This window comes from Aptenodytes forsteri, unplaced genomic scaffold (assembly GCF_000699145.1).
Source record: "Aptenodytes forsteri isolate BGI_AS27 unplaced genomic scaffold, ASM69914v1 Scaffold92, whole genome shotgun sequence".
In the NCBI taxonomy this organism is placed as follows: domain Eukaryota; kingdom Metazoa; phylum Chordata; class Aves; order Sphenisciformes; family Spheniscidae; genus Aptenodytes; species Aptenodytes forsteri.
Genome location: NW_008794581.1, coordinates 3447611 through 3469007, shown reverse-complemented (window position 1 = coordinate 3469007; position 21397 = coordinate 3447611). Strand labels below are relative to the sequence as shown.

Here is a 21397-nt window from a genome sequence, read left to right as displayed (position 1 = left end):
TTCAGCTCTGCCTGGTTTTGAGCCTTCCTGCTGGCTATTGCTAGGGCTTCATCTCACAGCTCCTAAGGCAGCTCCCTCGTAGTGCTTGTTCAGGTAGTTTGTCTACTCACCTGGTCCCACATCTTCAGAAGAAAAGTGGCAGTGTAGAAATCCTGTCCGTTGTCCAAGAGTGATCTGTGTTTGAGTGGGAGAGGAAACAGGCTAGATCAATCAATGTTCACCTAAGCGAACATAGTGATCTTGAAAAGTGCCTGGTTGAGAGACGTGGAGATTGTGTCTCGACCCCAAAACAAGAGTGATGTGGGCAGTGGAAGCTGAGACTTCCCCAGCGGCATCCACTAGGATGCCTGGCTGCTGCTGTGGTGGACGGTGGTTGGGACTCATGCCTGATCGGACATACCATCTCCATGCCTTGTTGGTCCATGGCTATTGCTGAAGACTGCCAGCGGTGTTGAAAGATCAGTGAATTACAACTATAGCTGGTGCTGGTTATGTGTGTATTGAAATTTGTTTATACATCCCAATTAAAAAAAAAAAAATTGATCATACTGAGTGTAGCCTATGTAAGATCTTGTACGGAAAAATTGCTCTGAGTCAGATGTATCTGTAGTACTGTGCTGAACAGCATGGTAGAGCTCAGACCCTCAGCTTGGTGTCTTCAGCTTTTACAGTCTTCCAGCCTACTGGCATGAAAATAACACTCGTGTAAGTACAGTGATGCTGAGCCCCTGGGGAAGGTATATTTGGGATCCTGCTGGGAGAAGAGGCTTTGTTGGGGGCAGTGCTGCTGGCCTGGGGCAGCGGGTGCCCTTGTTCCTGTAAAGGAACCCTGTTAAAGAATCTGCGGTAGCTGTGTTGAAATTTAACCTTCTAGCACAAACTGACTGATGAGCTTTTGATAAAATGTAAACAGTTAGGGAAAGGATTTTGGTTTTTTTCCCTAAATAGGGAAGCTTAGCCGAGGAATCTTGGGCTATTTTTAATTCAATTTAAAAGTAGCTGTGCCAAGATTATTTAAAGATAAATCTCCATTGAAGTGAGGGATAAATATAAGTGTATTTTGTATATTGGTGCTTTTATATAGCTCCTTTTCACAGGTCTCTTCTGTGTTTTAGAGCAATGAAATATTTAAACTATTTGCAAGGTGATACTGCAAACCTGGGTCTGTGCAACAGCTGCACTGCTTGTTCTCATGTGGCTTGATTTCCCTTTTTATCTGGTTCTTTGCAACTGAAGACTTAGCAGTATGTGTTTTGTGTAGCTGACTGATTGAAAGCCCCTTAAAGCTAACATACTGAAGATGGAAGCACTCACGGAAGAGGTTATTCATTCCTTAGTTTTTGTACTGTCTTGGGCTTGATTCCTGTTTTCGAAGAGACACTGTTATGGTTCCTGTGGAAGGCAGGAGAGTTCATTCACATCTTCAAAGACACAGTTTCTTATTAATCTAAATATATGTGTGTGTATATATACAGCAGTGCAGCATTCCCAGCTGTAGGCTCTGAAGTTGGAGGCAGTTTAGGAAGTTGAGCTGGAAGACTTTTTTTTTTACTCTCTCAGTAACTAGTAGACAAGACATCCCTCTGACCCTTTAAATCTTCTGGTTGTATTTTCATTTAATAAACATTCCAGCATTTCCTGTGACTGCTTAAAAGCTTTACCTATATAACAGAGCTGCAATTGTGAAATGAAGGCTTGCATCAACAGAATCAATGTTTAATTCCTATACATCTGAAGAGTTGTATATATCTTTGCTTTTCAAGTTCTCAGGACTTCTTTGAAAAAGTAAGGTTTTACAAATCTGACTATGTAATTTTCCTTCCCTGCCAGTATCCTTTTTTTGGCTACAGAGGTAACATGGACTCAGATTTAAAAGTGATAGATTGTGTAATGTGATTCAATTTCTAACATTTTCTCAAAAACTAACTGAGATAGAGATTATGCAGTTGTGACAAGCCCAAAATCAAAATGTCAAGTTAACTGGAGTCTTGGGCATGCTTAAAATACCTTACATCTGGTATGGTGATGCACTGCCTTGAGTTGTTTCCGTGACAGTCTAGATAAGTGCTTTTCAGCCTTTTCAGTTTGAATACCTTTTAAAAAAATACCCAGTGGAGGTGTGGGCTTCTTCAGAAAAATACAGATTGCTAGATGGTGCAAGAACTTGTTTTAGTTAATTTTGTCAGCCTTTAGGAGAGGCCACTGGCAGAAAAATCACTGCTCTCAACTGCAAAATTTGAGTTAGAGCAGCCTGTGGCCAAAGCACTGCCTGATGTAAATCTAGTCACTTCAGTTCACACTAGGCTAGTTCAGGTAGAGTTGCTCTGAATTGACTCTGTGCTGATGACATTGCCTATGTAAAAATGCTCTTTTGGAAGCACCTTGGTCTTACACAGCTATAACTCTTATTTATGATGGAAATGCCTTTAGTGCTTTAAGACTTTGGATTTGTTTGGGGATTTTTTTACTCTTTGTTTAGCTTTGCAGAGCCATCACAGCTCAGAGGCACCGAGGTGATGATTTTCCTCATGTTCATCAATAGCAGCGCTCACTAGCAGTCACTTAAACCTGAGCAAGATTGCTGAAGGTACAGGAATTACACAGGTGTTTTGGGGAGAGTGGTTTTAACATCACAGTTGTAGAAGTACTATGCAAAGTCTAATTTTCCTTGTAAAAGCATTCTAGTATAGCTGCTGAGATGGGAGGAAAAAACCTCACATTGATTTTAATGTTTTGTTATAAAAGATTATTTATTTAAATACCTTTTCATAGGCTGTAATTTCTAAGTGCTTAAGACTACCGAGGACTAATTTAAGTCTATTTTAAAGAATGTTTAGATTAAAGCCAAGACATCCAAACCAGGACAAAATACAAATCCAAAAACCTCTGCAGTAGTCCTCTCCCCTGGACCCATGAACCTTCCTTCTTTATATAGAACATAATGATTTCTTGTCTTGCTGTTTGCAGGTGCTCCTGACCCAACAGCGGGTGCTAGCATAGATGATGAAAACTGCTGGCATTTGGATGAGGAACAGGTCCAAGAACAGGTTAAACTCTTCCTCTCCCAGGGCGGATACCATGGATCAGGGAAGCAGCTCAATTTGCTTTTTGCAAAGGTGTGTTGAGTACTCTAAACCTTCCCTTTTGTTGCTCCCCATTCCCCAAGCCAGTCTGTACTTGTTCCCATCTTACTCAAAGTCCTGTTGTTCTAAAACAAGACAAAGCCTTGGGAGCATGATGGCAGCTTAATAATGAGTTGTACAGCAATGGACTGCAATCCGATGTGTCTTGATCAGTTTAAGGCCATGAAGTAACATTTCAACCATCTGCAGCTTTGCTGTTCTCTTCCTTCCCACCCCCAAAATGATGGAGAAACCTGTAGAAATTAGTCTTGCAGCAGTTTGCATAATATACCTGTGGATTACTTGTGGAAGAAGTATCTTTGAAGAATTGCAATGGGATACTGAAACCAAAAATCTTTAACATTGGGAAGGCAGACTATTTTTTCTACTTAAAAATTTCACATCACATATATAAATTACATTTCTTATTTAACAGAGGTGGAATATTTAACACTGCAGCATATTGTCTGTACTATGATTTCTTTGTTTTTTCAAGCTTGTGTTAAAAGACTCGTTTCCTAGGTGCGAGAGATGCTAAAGATGAGAGATTCAAATGGAGCTCGCATGTTGACGTTGATAACAGAACAGTTCATGGCTGACCCTCGTCTGTCGCTTTGGAGACAACAAGGAACTGCAATGACTGACAAGTATAGGCAGCTCTGGGATGAACTGGGTAAATGCACAGACTTCAAAATCATTTAGGTGTTCATATGTATAATGAAGAAACAATTACATCTTTGGGGTGGAGAGAAACTTTATTGTGGTACTAGGTAAAGCAGGTTAGAGTTTTCTGCAGTTTTGCTTGTTCAGTTAAGGTTGGGTGAAATGGAATTTCTGATCTACAGTGTCAGACAATTGCAGTTCGAGGAGAGGAAGCATGGTATGAAACAAGTACAACTGCAACAGGTTGTAAGTACCTGAGGATCTAAAGAGAATAAAGCAAAAAGTGGAAACGTAGCTACACAACTGAGGGTAAGTATATAAGCCACTAGTGCTAAACTGGAAAGGTTAAGGAAGAAATCGATTCACAACTAGAGAGAAAAAGAAGGCAAAAAGAGGAGATTCATTAAGAGTATGAGAAGATAGCAACAAAGGAAAGTAGAAATCCATTACTGAGCAGGAAAAGAGATCAAATAATAGAGGGATAAAACAATTAACACTGCTTTACAGGAAAGGTCAGTTGTGACCAGATACATGACTTAGTTGTACAACGGAGAGAGGAACACAGGCTGAAATGGGAAAGGAATATTTAAACTGGTAAGGTCTGAGGACATTTACTCTAAAGTGTTCCAGAAACTCGCTAATACAGTTGGAAATACTGCTTCAGAAGTTCTCAAAATCTGTAGGAAATTGTGGTGGTGGGAATTCAAAACAACTTGAACGTAAATGTCACCAGTATTTTAAAGGTGGGTAGGTGAGTGGAAAGAATATTAAGTAACCACAAGCAATGCTTTCCTAGGTATAAAGTACTGGAACAAACAACTAACCAGTTGGTGTGTAAGTGTGTAGAAGATAAAAGCAATAAAAGACAACCTGAATTATTTAAAATACAGTGGTAAATCTGATTTGTTTCTCCAAAAGATAATTCACTGAGTGTATGAGTGAAGGGATTAATGTGTATATCTTAGCTGTAATAAGGTTTCGGATGCTGTCTTGGAGGCTTTCTCAAAGCAAGCTGAAGGCAAACAGCCTAAATGGAATCGCCTTGTGGCTCACGGAACTTGGAGTAGTAACCTGTGCTCTCACTCAATCTGGAAAGGCACTTCAAGTCTAGATTTAAAGGAGTCTGTCTTGAGATGTGTTATGGTCAATATTGCTATGCCTGACTTATGTGGCATGGACCATAGAAATAAACAAATATTAAAGAACAAACAAACAAAAAACCTTACAGATGATGCCCTATGGGATGTTATGTAAACACTGCAGAGAAGAGAGTCAAAGACCATAATGCTCTTGATATATTTTAAAGGTCCAAAATTAAACTAATTGAAACTAAATCCAAGCAAGAATAACGTGCTTCATTTAGAAAGGAAGTGTCAAAAGCAAAACTTAAGTTTTCCACTGTTAAAGGTTAAAGATGACCATGGATTGATTGCATGTTTACTGGTGGGGCTAAGACTGAATATAACCTGTTTAGCATAAATTGTGTTCACTCTAAATGAAGCATTAGGCTAATTAATCTCTACTAGTTAGCTAGTGCTTTTAGACTTCTGTGGTGGAAAGCCTTAATATCAGAGCAGGCAAAGCTCTGTCAGAGAGAGTGTAGGTATAACTACTTGTCTTCGAGTGTAACAACCCTTTTAGTATGTCATTTTTATGATGCCTTGGCTTGTTGGTGAATAACAGTTTTTGCCAAGCAGGGCACGTGCTTAGCTGGACGTGTACACAGTAAAATTGTATCCCACCATACTGAAAACTGGAGGGTCTCATGCTTCATTGCTTATGTGGGTTGAGCTGGTAGGTGGTGGGAGAGGCAGAAATGTGTTCTCCATCTGTTACCTGTAGCAGTCTTACCACATGCTGCCAATAAACATAAAAGGTTTTGTTAAAATTTCTTAGTGGTTCCTCTTCTTGTTTCATCAGTTTCATATTAACGTCACTTTCTTGACAGCACCTGTCTGAAGGTAGAGGAGGTGGAATCTCTCTGCCTGTAGCATTGAATAAGCAATATTTTAGATTAATTGAATTGATTAGTTTAATCTGTCTAATCAGAATTATAGGTGCCACTCCCAAAAAGCCACAGTGCAACCTCCAGCCTCACCACTACCTCAGCTGCTGTATTTGCAATCTGAGGCAGACCCTGTTGTTTCAGTCCTGAACTGCTCTGCTGCCTCTAACAGTATCAAAATATGTTGATTGTGTACCATGGTTTCAACTGCAAATACATTTCAATCACTTTAGGTGTGCAGTAGGCTAAGGGTAGAACTTAACTTGGTTCTTGCACCTCCAGCTTGTGTTTATGTTGCTAAGCTGTCTATTTCTTCCCCGCAGAGTAGGATTCCTTCTACTGGTGCTTAGCAAGTTCCCTCAAAATTGCTGTTAATTTCTCCAGCTTGACTCCTACCTTGTGTGAAAGTTACAAGCTGCTGCCATGTTTTTGCTAGGATTTCACCTTGAGTTTCACTCAAACTAAACACATCCCTTTTTCCAGGTGAAACATGCATCTCTAAAAAAATAAAGTGAATGTGCAAAAGTTGAAGGGTATTTTAATGGAGACCAGAGTTACAATAGCAAGCTGCAGAAGGAAGAGTGGGATGGCCCTGGCAACATATGATCTGTGCCAGCAGTGGCAGAGAACTCAGACATTGGGTTTAAGGGGGTGATGTTATCATTATGTTCTAAAATAATGTTGGCTTCCTGTCTTGTCATTTTCTAGGATGTTAGAGAACTAAAATAGCAATAAAGGGAGTGAGATAGGCCTTTGCATACTTAATTTTTTGTATTATCTGTTCAGAGTAATCTGGGAGTGGCATATATATGTCTTTAAAAAAATTTTTTATCTATGATCTCATTTATTTCACAGGTAGGTAGCAATTAAACATTATAGTTATGGAGAATTTTAGGACATAAAGTATGTAAATATAGACTCTGCTTAATAAAGGCTTGCTGGCTTGCCCTGGTATGCTGTCTGCCAACTGCTAGGCATATGGCCACTTTGTCAGTTCCATCTTGGCATAGGTTTTTAAGTATACTTAAATAACTTCAGCTTTGCTCCTTGACTGGGTCACTTGAGCCTTTCATTAGAACTTAACTGATGCTTCCTGCCTGGCATTGGCAAAGGTACTGGAAGGACACACTGGGCTCTGATCAGGGTCCCTGCTGAAGTTTCTGGTAAATTGTTGACTTCAGTTGAAGTCAGATTGGGTTTGAATGTTGGAAGGTGCTGATTTAAAAAAAAAAAAACAAACCAACCCAAAACAACAAACAAGAACACCCCCACCCAAAACCCACAAATACTTCACATCTAACTATGAAGCTGGTGATTTTCTAATACAAATTCCTAATTCTGTAAGCAATTTAAGATTCAAAAGCCTCAAGTTAACAAAAAGGCCTTACACATAACTAGCTAGTTGTTTTTTTTAAAGTCTTTAGATCAGGAGGAAGAATATAGTAATTATGCTCAGCAGATTCCCTTGTTGTACATCAAAGAATGGGTTGAGCTAAATGCTACTTATGGAACTCCAAAGGAAAAAAAAAAAAAAACAAACCAACCCAAAACAACAAACCAAGAACACCCCACCCAAAACCCACAAATACTTCACATCTAACTATGAAGCTGGTGATTTTCTAATACAAATTCCTAATTCTGTAAGCAATTTAAGATTCAAAAGCCTCAAGTTAACAAAAAGGCCTTACACATAACTAGCTAGTTGTTTTTTTTAAAGTCTTTAGATCAGGAGGAAGAATATAGTAATTATGCTCAGCAGATTCCCTTGTTGTACATCAAAGAATGGGTTGAGCTAAATGCTACTTATGGAACTCCAAAGGTGTAGTATTGGGAAGATCAATATTACAGGTCAAAGCTATAAGGCCTTGCTCATATATTTCTCATACTGGAAGCATTTAGAAGCAACTTCAGTGATGCACTGGTGAACACTTCCAACTTGTCACAGTAATACATGAATGCACTTTCCAGAGTTTAGAGCGGAGTTGGAATTCTACACATTGTTGCTGTTTAAATGGTGTCTCAGTAGGTGAATTTCACTTGCTGATCTTTAGGTGTTTAACTCTTGGTGACCATGGTTGAAGACTTCAGTGTATCAGAATGATTAATTATCTGAAGCCCCTTGTTTTGCCTTTTTAATTAAATTGCATTGGTAAAATGGGGGGTTATGGAAATGCATGGTAAATATCTGCTGATGCCTGTTGAGCTGAGATCTCTGAAGAAAAGGTCAGTTAGCCTTCTTTGTAGTCTAGAGGGAAAAAATGGACCATGCAATCTTACTACAGCAGTAATTCATTAATATTCATCCATGAAAAATTAAGTAGAAGTTGCTTGTTCTCTACAAAAGTGAAAAGATTTCCTTGAAGGGGGGAAATTTGACTTTGTGCCCCAGCCTAGTGATCATGATGGCTGCAAGGCTCTGCTTTGGAATTAAATGTTGAGCACTGCCAGATGCCAGACATCGGGAAGAGGCCGAGTTTTGTCGGCAAATGGGATCTGCAAGTTAATTGGTGTTTTCTGCAGGCTTCTGGCTGTGAAATGAAATTGGAAGCCCTTTAGCCGCATGGATAATACAGGACTTGAATACAAATGTCACATGTCACCATCAGGGCCCACTGTGAAACAATAGTGTTCCCACTCGAACACTGTGCCATTACAGATCATTTAAATATGGGGATTACATTTAAACTAAAAGCCCCATTTGCCTTTTACTGCAATTTAAATGTCCTCTTAGCAAAAGCTAAGTGACAAATTAAATGAAAAAAGTGCCCACATTTTTAAAGCTGTAATGCAAAACAACCTTTTATTGCTTCTCATGTGCCATGAATGAATCATTATACTTGTCAACCCTAAACCAAGCCATAATTGGAGCAGCTACTGTTATCAAAGCGGGGCTGCTCTTGTGACAGCTTAATAAAGCTGAAACTGTTAAATTAAATCCCAGATGCTTAATCTGATGAAAGCAGTCAAGTAGAAGAATCTAAGACAAGTATCTACTGCTTGGTGGAGTGATGGAGCCCAACAGCTTGTCAACATGTAGACTACAGGATCAGATGATTTTATTTTTTGTGAACTACCATTTTCAGTATCTTTATATCCTCTTGCTTGCCTTCATGGTGAAGAAATTTCACATAATTTGCATGTTTCAAAACAAACATTTCTAGTCTATTTCCTCCATTTTGATATTTAAGAACTGTTTAAGGGGGAGGAGAGCTGTGTTTTTTTAAGTCAAGGATTAGTTTCTTGTGGAACAAAAATATCATAGCGGTGTCATGGGGAAGAGGGTGTGTCCAAAGAGCTCTTGCAAAGCAGGGCAGTGGATAAAACTGGCAAATGTGTTCTGGGTTTGTGTCATGCTGATCCCGGTCTCTATTGGTCCTTTTATTTTATGATGTGGAGGAGAACATAAAAGGTATTCTGTAATTGCAGTTGAGTAGTCTCCACATTTTAATGCATAAGCTTCTCTTATCTACCTCAACCACTTCTTGGTACCTGAAGTTTTTAAGTGTAGGAACCTCTCACAATATTGCCATGAGTCTCATTCATGCGATAAAGCTTTCCTGGGTGACAGAATCCTTTCTGTTATGCGTACTAAATGGGTTGTTGTCATAAAGGTATTTCCTGAGCGGAGTAACATGTCTGTGCCTTAGTAGTTCTAGTAGTCTTAGTCTTAGTAGTTTTTCATGAGCACTTTGCCCTGTTGTGGGCCGCTTTTTAAATGTTCGAACAGCCTGATGGTCTACTTTGAGTTCACATTTGCTGATATTTTGGCCACTTTCTGGATCACTGATACATTTTTGTGTTAAAATTTAAAACTGAAATATCATTTTACAAGGTCATGTCATGTAGAGAAATAGTACGATGTATTTCCTGAAGGATCATGCCTAAATTTTTATTAGTAATATTTTGCTCCTCATCTAAAACTTAATTCTAAATGTTGAGTTTAGGCAAGGAATCATTATGGATTAATTATGAGAGATTTAATTACCATTTTGCCATGAGCAAACTAATGATTGAGTGTTAAATAATGCTTTTTTTTAATTTGGAAACCACTGAGTTTTTCTGATAAAAGTTTGTATTAATCTCAAGAAAATACCAAGTTAGATTCTTTTAATCTTAACTAAATGAAGCTATTCTCCATCTATATTTCTATCTCAGGCATTCCTTCCCTTTGCAATTAGAGCGACAAACTTGTATGAATGGGATGTGCCAGCTGTTCTAAACAGATTATCTCTGCTTAGTACTTAAGTGGAGGGGAAAAAAAAGGACAAAAGCAGCCAGGGTTGTTGCCAATATGCCCCTAGAGAAATTCCTTCCTGATGCCAGATTTGATGACTACTTCAGGGCTGCCATGAAAAAGAATCACTAAAGTTAAGCATTCATTACAGTTTTTGTGCTCTAATACCATTTTTCTGGAGCTGCAAACTTCGTGCAATCCCTTTTTAGGATCAGCTATGCAGTAGAAACATTCATATTTTTCCCCATATTTTATGGTATTTCAAAAATGGTACAGCAAGGCTCTAAGTTTCAAATTTGAGTGCCAAGCTTATATCTATATTTTCATGATTTCTTTGAGTATCCCAGGTTCTAATTGCATCATGTTCTGCCTTAAAGCGAAGGATAGTACCAATGCCCTGTACCTATAGAAAATAAAGTTAACTTCAATTTTCTAAGTTTAGATTAATCAGTTGCACATAGCACATTTCTGGCCTTGAAAGCTATAGGAAGACCTATGTTTCAAAGGAGGTAGGATGCACCATACTTTGCACCATTTCCCTTGGTCTTTCACTGTGGGACTTCTAGGTAGAGTGATACCTTACACATACTTGTCTTCAACTGTATTGTATCCAGGAGGCTGTCTTTGCTTAATTGATAATCCTTCTCTTACTTTCCTTTTGTTTACTCTTAGGTGCCATGGTGTGGTTGCCATACAGTTACAAAACACGTGTGCCTTCAGTTCATGCACTTAAGGTTACATCTGCTCTTTCACAGAATAAGCTCTTAATATATGTCAGTGTATTTGAATGATTTGTGCTATTGGAGGCACTAAATTAACAGTATTTCTGAGTTAGCATCACAAGACAGTTTTGCTGCTCTAAGGCCTGAGTTATGGATGACAACTTAAAGAAATTGCTGTCATGGCCCTGGAGTGTCTTGGTTGTTGCTGTCACCTTTATTTCCCCGGTGAATGAAGCCAGGCCGCAGTTCTGCGAAGATGGGTTCTGTCCATCTTCTCTGAGGATGGTTTCCTTCCTCCTTCATTATTGGCATGTGCCATAATGGTATTTGAAATGAGGATATATGAGGCCAGAGCATGATAGTAAGTGGGAGCTATTTTCAAAGAGGGTATTCTTTCCTGTGGCACTTACCAGGTTTGAGGAATAATGGTGAAAGCAATTAACTTTAGTCTATAAGCATAGCTTGGAGGGTTTATTTTTAATGCCATACAGAAAGTTTGGGTTTCCATTTAGTTCAGCTGGATGGAAAGTACTTTTACAACAGGAGCCAAATTTCATGAAGTACCTGCATTAAAACAATTTTTGAAGTTTTTATTCCTAACCTGTTGAACTGATTTACTTATAAATGTCCTAAAAAATTGTTCTGTATTGGAGCTGGTACAAAACTCATTGCGGCCCTAACTGTGGAATCATGACTGCCAAGATTAAGGGCAGAGTTTTACTATGAGCCCAAGCTGGTACTTAACGTTATTTTTTTTTTCTTCCTCTCTTTATTTTTAAAACTTCAGTAACATTAAGCTACCATTTAATTTTCTAATACTGCTTCTAGTAAATTCCAGAGCTAGAGAGAAGTAATAGATTTATGGAGAGGAATTGCTGAATCTTCACTGATTTCTCTGAGCTTTACTGTGGTCCAGTAATCTAGCCTTGTGATATTTTCCAGTTTTCTGTCTTGAGTGGATACTGGAAAAATAACTGAAAAATTGGAAGAGTACTTTAAAGTGAGAGGTGCAAGAATCTCAGTCTGCTCGGGTCTGTCAAAGCAAGACAAAGGAAATCCTTCATAATTTAAGATACCTATGTAGACTAAAAAATGGATAGGGAAGACACTTCTGCCAAGCAAACAAAAGGTAGCTGAAAATTGTAATTGGAGCTGGATAACTTTAACTAGAAAACTAGAAATAAGCTTAGAATTTGGAATTGTAGTAGCCAGGCAGTGGATCAGCTAACCAGGAGCTGTGCTAGATTCTTGTATTAGAAATCTTAATTGAAGCATGCTGTTTTTGTAAAAACTTGCAATCACTTTTGGACTGGAAGACAAAAGTAACTCAGGAAATCTTAGGGTAGGAAGGAATTCAGACTAGACAATCAGAATTTGTTCTTCTGGCCAGTTACAGTGAGTTATTTACATTCTGTGAGCATAGTTGTGGCAATCATACTTTTTTCTGAACTTCCCACTATGCAAGGGAGTGTTTACACTCGCTCCACTTCTTTTAAAGAGAGGTATTTTCATCCCTTTCTTTTATGAATATCTTGTTTTGTTTGATGAACTTATCAAACTTTCCAGTTTTGCATCTTCCTAAAAAAATTAGCTGTGAGAGGAATTCATTCATCTCAATGATAAATTTAAATAGGGGTAGGTTAGTGTATTTATAGTTAGTAGTCATATTAACTTTGTTCTGAAAATTGTCAAAGTATCTGAAAATAGACTGTGATTGTGTGTATTACTAGTCAAAATATTTGATAAAATCTGATCTCTGCGTTGGGCAGGAGCACACTCCGTGTTCACCACCTAGCTGTAAATACTGACAACTATTTAAAATTGTGAAGAATCATATTAAGATACTCATAAAGGAGTATTTTTGTACTATTTGTGCTAGTATTAGCAGTACTTTAACCTTCAGTTGACTGTGAACAAATGAATGGCTTTGTGAATATTAGGGAAGTTAATAATTCAGATTCATTTGCAGGTGCTTTATACTTTCCTCTAGCTTTGTAGACTAATAGCCCACGCTTTGCTACAGTGGTTAGGTTAGAGGGTACTATAGGTGCCTAGAAGGGCTTCCAATGGACATGTGACAGATACTAAGTGCTCTCTTAGGGAGACTGTCGTCTTAGGCTATGATACTGTAAACTGCACCTTTCAAGCAAATTTCTGCTCTTACATGAAACCCTTTGGTCAAATGGCAGAGTGTCTGCAAAGATGCAGCAGTTTTAAAAACAAACTCAAAAAGGCATAACCCAGAACAATGGGCTCATGCAAAACGGTGGAAGTGCTTGGTTAGTTCCGTTTTCCATTGTGCTAAAAGTTGAAAACATAGGAAGACGAGAGCAGGAGTTTTTTGTTACTTGAAACACAGAAATCAGAGCGTTTAGGTGATGATAGCTTAGAATAGCATCTCAGTATGTAAATGCCCCTTTCAGCCAAATACATGTGTGCCTTCAACTCTTGGAGCAGCAGTATGTGGCGAGAGAGAAAGGGAAACTTAAGGAATTAGGCATTTTTTTTTTTTTGTCCCTGGGTTACACCTCCACTCCTCTAATGCACATTTGGAGTTTAGTGTGCAGAGGGCAATGATTCCCTCTTGCCATCAGTACTGCAGGTAATCTATTGCATTAATCAGCCAGCTAGTGTGAAATGCATGGGGAGTGATTATACTATCATACACAATACAATCAGCATGGAGCACTTGTCAAGACCAATACATCAAAGTTTAATTCAGTAATAGAATGAATTAGAGCAAAATGAAACATTCTGTTCTCCAAGAAACACAGCACCCATAGAAAGCCTTTTTTTCTGAAGGGTGCCCAGAGAAACCAGAACGCATTAAGGAATTGTTTTTATGAATAAAATTGCAACTTGGATCCAACTGAATGCTGAGAGTACTTTTCCTTGGGGTTCTTATCGAGGAGAGAACAGCACTGAAGTGCTTTGCCTATCTTCACTATTCCATAAAAGCAACTGTTTAATTGGAGCATTCTCCAGTGGGACTTCTGATTATGCTTTGTTCTAATGAAGATCTCTCTGTGCCTGGAGGAGGGAGGTGGCTTTCTCAGTCATTCCAAACGCACTTGTCCTTCTTGTTGAGAAGCAATAAATACCATACACTACTTTCTTTGAGGTTTCCAAGTGGCTGTCCCAGTGAAAGTGCGTATGTGTTTAAAAACCAGATGTAAACCACTTTAAAATACTTTGCTGATGGTTCTACTTTAAAGGGGTCATAGGTTCTGTCTCCCAGTATTGTTTCTATTCTGGCACTTCCAATTCTGTAAAATGATGCTTTTGTGATAGAATTGATTAGGCTCAAATGGGGCACAGTGGCAAGTGTGTAGCAAGTGTCAAAGGTGATGTCTGTTGCACAAAGGGAATGGTCTTGATTACCTGGCTACATTTTCTTTGAAATTATCAAATGCTACTAACCTGGTAGCTTATGGGGTTTTATTTTTTAAGAAAGAAATGTGCATTTATGGGAAGGACAAAGAAATGTAACAGTAGATGTGCATCTGTTTCTTGTGTATTTTAATTTTGCAAATGAATGGATTGATCTTAAGTATATTAAATGTAAAATTCCAAAGCAAAGGCCAAGTCTCAGCCATTGATTACACAGGTATTGTAAATGAGGAAATGCTGACCCAGCTTAGCTGCGCAGCAGCCCTGACAAGCTAGCATAATATTTCTAGGAAAAGCAGATTTCTTGGGAAGACTGTAATCAGTCAAACAGTATTGTATGCTGGATCTTCAATCACAGTCAGTGTCCTAGCCCCCCACTAAAACTGTTCCCATCACCACCTTCCCATTTACTGGGGCAGGAGTAAAATATAATGGGATTTATGAAAACTGAGCAATGCCTAATCTCTCACGAAAGTCTGTATACATTCCTTGCACTTCCTTTGGCTTCATGAATACATGCATACATAGGATGTATAATTATTACAACATCTACTTTTACAGTGACCGAATACTTCTTAATGTTTTTCAATTTGCATATTTAAATCCTAATCAGTGTAAAGGCATGCTGTCCCTTTCTCCCCTATAAATTCAAAGGTATGGATATCTACTGAGAAACACAAGTACTGATGTTCCCTTGTATGTACAAGGAAGGCATGCATTGTGTAAAGTGGTAATGTAACCTATTTTTTTTTTTTGTGGTGTGAAGCACACTAAAGGTGAATGACAACTGTGCATTTTCAAAAGGATGGCTGTCTGAACCAAAGGTCTGTTTTGGCAAAGCTGGCTTTTTCAAGAGGAATAGTGTTGAACCAAAATAAGCAATTCCTCACTGCAATATGACAGTTCTAATATTCATTCCCTTGTGAAATTACTATCAAATTGCAGTTGCAGCATGTCTTTATTTTTCCAATTATCTTTTGGGTGAAAATTTTTTGTATATTGGGTTGTGATCATTTTGCCACTGTGCTGTGAGGAGTTTTGTACTAGAAAGACATAGGTCACAGTCAAGGGATCCAAATCAGAACTTTACTTTTGGTTTAGTAGCGTGTAGGTGGGGGCGGAAGATGTATCAGCCTGCTGAGAACCAGTACGAAAAGATAACTGGTCCCTGGGGAAAGGGAGACAGGAAGAAGAGAGCGAGCTGTGTTAGGGAGAAAAACAGAGTATGTAAACACAAACACATTCTCTGTGGTTCGGGTTTTTTTTTTCATTTAATGAGACATTCGTTCATATTGCAGGTGGCATTGGTGACATGATTAAAGCTAGTCAAACAGGTAAACTTGAGAATGCCAGGAATGTATTTTGGGAAACTTCTTTGGAGTATAGACTGTAGCCTGGAAACTGCTGTCGGCAGAAGTCACTGGAAATGGATTTAGATACCTTCCCCACAAATCACAAGTAGCTGCCCTTCATTTTTCCATAAGCCTTATCTGTAGTAAGGGGGTAAGTGTGATCAGCAGTTTCCCTGTATGGGAGCTATTAGGCAGAAAATAGAGAGTCTCTTGTCTGAGGCCAGTGTAAACCTTCAGGTTCATGGTGACATTTAAGGGCTGGCTCAGGGAGACTTCCACTGAGTAGCATCAAAGTGAAATAGGAAGAATATCCTCCAGGCTCCTACCAGTTGGCATGTGGTGAAAATCTGGGCACAAGTGAACATTTTCCTCAGAATTTTCAGTGCTAGGAGCAGTACAGGAACCAGTGAATTGAAAGAGACAGAATGGAGCAGATGTCAGGGGAGGGGGAAAGCGCTTAGGGAGCAGGAGGAGGAAGAAATATGAATACAGGCAAACACACACACACACACTAGGGAAAAAAAAAGAAAAAAAAATCACACCAAGGAGGAAGGAGGAAGAAAATATGAATACAGGCAAACACACACACACACTAGGGAAAAAAAAGAAAAAAAAAATCACACAAAAAAACCCAACCAAAAAACCTAGAAACCCAAATAGGCTGAAGAGTGTGGGGTCATTGGCATTATGCATCCTTCTCCCAGATGGTGGCCTTTGTAGCACTACAGGAGCTGAGCCTGAGGCTCTTTCTGTTCCCTTCTCTTCTCGTGGGGGAGTTTTGTCTTGCACTCTTCTTCCTGCAGGGAATCGGACATCCATGAAAGCTGGGCGAGATCTCAGATGTGCACACAGCTCGCCCTGAAGTCACTGGGAGCAGGGTGCAGTTGGGCTTTATGGAAATGTTAAGTGGTTTATGTGGGGTTTATTAGAAATACACTTGTCCCTGTGCTGTATTTGCATAAGAATAGCCTGGGTTTCTGAGACAATCACTGCTAACAATGTAGTTATGCTTGACATAGTTTCCCTCTTTAAACCAAAGAAGTTTTTAAAGGATTTTGGTGCTTATCTCTTCCCTCTCCTGTCTCTTGGATGTACCGCATGCATAGTGGAGCTTCTGAAGAAGGCGAGTGAATTCCTTTGCCTCTGGTGGTGTTTCTGAGATGTGGAAAAAGAAAAGGCCACTCATTTTGTACAGGCATGGTGTAATCAGTACTGTGTGTTCCACCTTGCTGGATGGTTGAAATACTTAGCAAATGCGGTTAAGTTATTCCACTTTGCTTTTGCTTCAGTCTGGAAACATTGGGAATCTGGTTACAAAGTAGTAAATTAGTTTTTTTGTTAGATGCTGAGAGGTACAGTGTCTCCTTAGTGCCCTCAAGTGATACTTGATTTTGAAACTAAATAAAGCCCAAGTTAACTATTCTCCAAGGTTTTCCAATATGCCGCATCTTCTGTTTTGTTTTGCAGATTGCAAGAAATACAGTCATTCTGTCTTGGGCAGTGCTGAATGCAGTGATGTTTAATAATAAGAACCAGTTGTCATTTGACTCTGGAGAGTGAAGTGTGTTGATGAGTGTGTCTAAAAGTCATACGATTTGACTTTAAAAGAAGTTTTTAAATATAGTGTTGGCCTTACTCACTGCCATGGCAAGTTTCAGACACTTAAAAAAAAAATCAACAAAAACCAAAACACTTGCTGTACTGTATTTAACTACTGTGCAGTAATAATCTGCAGTAGTGTAGTGTCTTTCTGGTGTTCTGCACAGTACCATTTCATATTTTGCTGTGGTTTTCAGATTTGTTTGATATTACTTCCCCATTCCATGTTGGTCTGAATAGCAGGGGACTTGAAACCTTAAGGATCAAGCTGTGTTTCCACTGGCTCCTGTGCTGTGGCATACCGACATGCCGAGTTACTTTAGGAATGAATGTAATGTGATGGCCTGTGCTCTGGGTATCCATTTTGCATTCTTAGTTAGCAAAAGAATACTTGAATGTGAGAATTTTATTATCCTAGAAGAACCAGCTGCATTTTTATTCTTTTTTTTCTGAGCCTGTCATGAAGATTGCATAGTTTAAGCATATTCTCTAAATCTCTTGTAGTGTATAAGGCACATTCTTAATGAGCAAATGAACTGTTGCTAAACAGTACTTTCAGATGTCTTCACGCGTCTGTCAAAGTTCACGCTGATGAAGAGACAGCTGATTTAGAGAAAAATCTTTCCATTTGAAAATTGTTGCTAGAGACCCTGATGTATTTATGCCTGCCCTGCTATATAGTCTCAGGGAGCACGTTCCAAAGTGATGGTATGTGTGAAATGTCAGTGCAAATTAGCTTTCTCTTTGAGCTCCGTAAACAGAAAATGTAAAACAAATTTTCTAGTGTAACCAAATTGCTGAAGTAATTGCAGTAAAAATACCTTATTCCTATTAGTCTGCACAAAACCAGTGTTTACTGGATCTCTGAGACCCAGATGTGTTTGGGAATGAGTTATATGATCAGCAGTACTTCTGCTGTGTTCTGAGTGTGGAAGTTATGTTTACAAAATACATGTCTTACTAATGCGCTTCCTTGGTTCCTGTAATGTGAAGCTGGAAAATACATAGTTCTTTTTCGTAGAAAACAGCATTCGCTTCTGGTACAAAAATTAGAAGGAAAACTTGGGTAACTTCCTGCTGTAACTTTATGTGAATTCTTGTTTGCTTTTGACTGATGTTCCTGTCTGAGCCATACATTGTGAACTCTGGATTTTCTAACACAAAAGACCTCTTAATGCCTTTTAATTGAGAAGGTTGGCTTGGTACCGTCTTTCAACTGCTTCAGATGGGCCATGCCAGTGCCAAAATCCTTCATCGGGAATTCAGTCTGCCTGGTGTTAGGTGTAGCTGGGAAGCAAGCAGTGTAGCCTTTGAGGGGAGAAAAAGTGTTAGAGTATAGAAGTTTGCAATTAGTCATTGGCTGCTGCATTTTTAATAGAAAACATAATTTAGCAATCTTTTTAAAATCAGGTGCTCTGTGGATGTGTATAGTCTTAAATCCCCACTGCAAGTTGGAGCAGAAGGCCAGTTGGCTAAAACAGCTGAAAAAATGGAACAGTGTGGATGTTTGTCCCTGGGAAGATGGAAACCATGGAAACGAGCTGCCCAATTTAACCAATGCTTTGCCTCAGGGTGCAAATGCTAACCAAGGTGAGCCTAAACATATGCACTGACTGCAACATATAATATAACCTCTATCTTATATACTCTAGCCTTGCAGAATTCAGCACTCTTTCCTGGGACAAGTAACTTTCTTGTTGAGGATTGACCAGCCAAAATTATTTTCACTAATACTGTCCTTGCAGAAAGGATAAATAGGTGGTTTTTTTGTGCTGGGGCTGCAATGTTTTCAAAGCAAGTATTTGTGTTTAGTTAGGTCTTCTAACTTTTCACTTGGTGCTTCTAAATACACGTTGCATGAAAATTCGATGTCCTTGAAGTATGTCATGTAAAGCCTGTTTCTTTGCTTGACTATAATCTTGTATTCCTTCTGGTGTTGGGGTTTTTACTTTGTTTGCAATTACAAAGCCTTTGATACCTATTTAAAGAGAGATCTGTTGCAACTGCATTAAACTTGAGTATGTGAGAAACTAAAGTAGCTATCTGTGGGATGTGCTCTGTATGTGCAGTCTGCATTGCCAGGTGTCGGGGGGGTGCAGAGGCAACACTGCTGTCTTGGAGGAGGTGTCTCTTCTTACTCAATATCATGCTTTCTAATCTAAAATGTAATCATCAAATCTGACAGAAGCCTTGTCCAGTCCTCTTCAAGCAAAGATGGCTACTTTGCTAATAACTGGGGAAGATGCAGGATATTTACCTGGGAACAAACCCTCATAATCCTCCAAACCCTCAGTATTTTAATATGTATTTCATATAATTATGATGAAGTTAAAATTAAATGCTTGGGAGGTGGCAGATTTGGACTTAGATGGGTTTTTCCTTGTTTTTTTCTTGGAAGATTACCTCTGAAGGAAATAGACTTGGTTCATTTTAAAATGTCGCAGCTAGCCGGGGACAGAAGTTCATTCAGCATGTAACTTCCTACAGAGGTGTTTTGCTTTCTGTATCTCGTGATGTTCAGCCCAACCTGGGCAGGCTAGTGGTAACTCTGACACGGCATCTCAACGTTCACAGACATAGTGCCATGTCAACAGAGCGATCTTGCCATAGGAAGATATCCAGTAAGGATTATGTCAGTCCCGTGGCCTCAGTACCTCACTTTCTTTACAGTGTTTGTATATGTTTATGACAAAAGATCATACAAGTGCTCAAAGTTAATGTCACTTCTCAAAGAGAACAACTAAAAATCTTTCATGCGATGTTTATCCATCCCTCATCCTGGCAGCTCTGGGTCTGAGGAGGAAACTGGGGATGCTTGAGTAGCTGTTTGCCGTATACTTTCTAGTTTGTTTTTAGGGGAGTTCTGTACGTGCTGTTGAATGTCCTTCATCTCTAGCTGTTCCCTCTGCAAAGTCCTGTTTAGCATCAGCCATGCTGGTTTGTCGATCTCTCTCTGAATGCAAAGTGAATGGCACACACTTCGTCTGAGCTGTTGGGTAATAATAGGATGTGAAATGTCATCTGTGGGCTGCCCGGTGCAGAGGGGGGCAAGGCAGGCTGCCTTTGGTTGGGGGTTGGTGAATAGGCAGAAGACAAGAATACTGTGAATGACTGATTCACATATGAATGAGTAAAAGCTGATGCAGCTTTCTGAACTTGTGAAAATGACAGATTCATCGAGCAGGCCACATCGGACGGTGTTCACTCGAGCCATTGAGGCGTGCGATCTGCACTGGCAGGACAGCCACTTACAGCACATTATCAGCAGTGACCTATACACCAACTACTGTTACCATGACGACACTGAAAACTCCCTCTTTGACTCTCACGGGTGGCCCCTCTGGCATGGTAAGTGGCTAAACCGGAAAGACGTTTCCATGACTTGCTGCTTTGTTCATTTTCTATGGCATTATTTTGGGGGGGATGGTGGGGAGATGAATGAAAAGCCTGGCAAAAGGAACAGAGGCTCCCTTGAAATGCTGGCTCAGAAGTAGTCCTTTAAGTCTCTCTTGCATAGTTTTAAAAACAAAAAAAAAACCCAACCCCAACAAAAAAGCCCCTTTGAGTAACCTAGCAAAACAGGCCATTGCAGACATGGAAGCATTGCTATTCCTCAATTATTTTCTCCATTTTAGAACATGTTCCTACAGCCTGTGCGAGGGTGGACGCATTACGATCTCATGGATACCCACGAGAAGCACTGAGGCTAGCAATAGCTATTGTTAATACACTAAGAAGGCAGCAGCAAAAACAGCTGGAAATGTTCCGGGCTCAGAAGAAAGGTAAATGTGGGGAAGAGAGAAGGGCAAAGGACTTGCTGAGGTGACAATAACACCGGACTGGAACTTTGCATGAGAAAACCGGTTTTGAAACTAAAGCAAAAGGGGTGACTTTAACTCTTCGGTCCAAAGGATCATCGTGGTAATGTCACATTCTGGATGTCAGAGGTTTACTGTAAGCTGGGTTGAGCTGTGCAGGGCAAGGGCTCTGTTCTGCCTTCTGCAATATGTCTGGCATGATGGGGCCTTTATCCCAATCAGGGTTTTTGGTTACACAGTGAAAATATTCACCCTGTGTAATTCACAGGCTTTTAAACAGAGCTTTGCATTTGGCATGTCAGGTGTTTAAAATAATTTTTTTCTCTGATATATAATTTAGCTGAACTATATATTTCTGAGGTGTAGGCCTAAAGTTGACATTGAGGGTAACAATGAGGCAGCCTGCACTACAGAAATTCATCAAACTTGGCAGTTTGTTCCAAAAGAGTCTCTTATAACGCTTAAATTTTAGTGTTTCTGAATAAAGGTGGA

The 21397-nt window shown here is 39.4% G+C and overlaps 1 protein-coding gene across 1 annotated transcript in view; it reads left to right on the top strand.

Moving 5' to 3' along the window:
- ZSWIM6 (zinc finger SWIM-type containing 6) overlaps positions 1-21397 on the top strand; it is a 54427-nt gene that overhangs the window by 6859 nt on the left and 26171 nt on the right. Inside the window, exons 2-6 of the mRNA XM_009272549.1 lie at positions 2968-3116; positions 3645-3795; positions 18498-18677; positions 20259-20435; positions 20723-20869. Coding sequence (XP_009270824.1) covers positions 2968-3116; positions 3645-3795; positions 18498-18677; positions 20259-20435; positions 20723-20869 — 804 coding nt within the window. The remainder of the gene's footprint in view (positions 1-2967; positions 3117-3644; positions 3796-18497; positions 18678-20258; positions 20436-20722; positions 20870-21397) is intronic.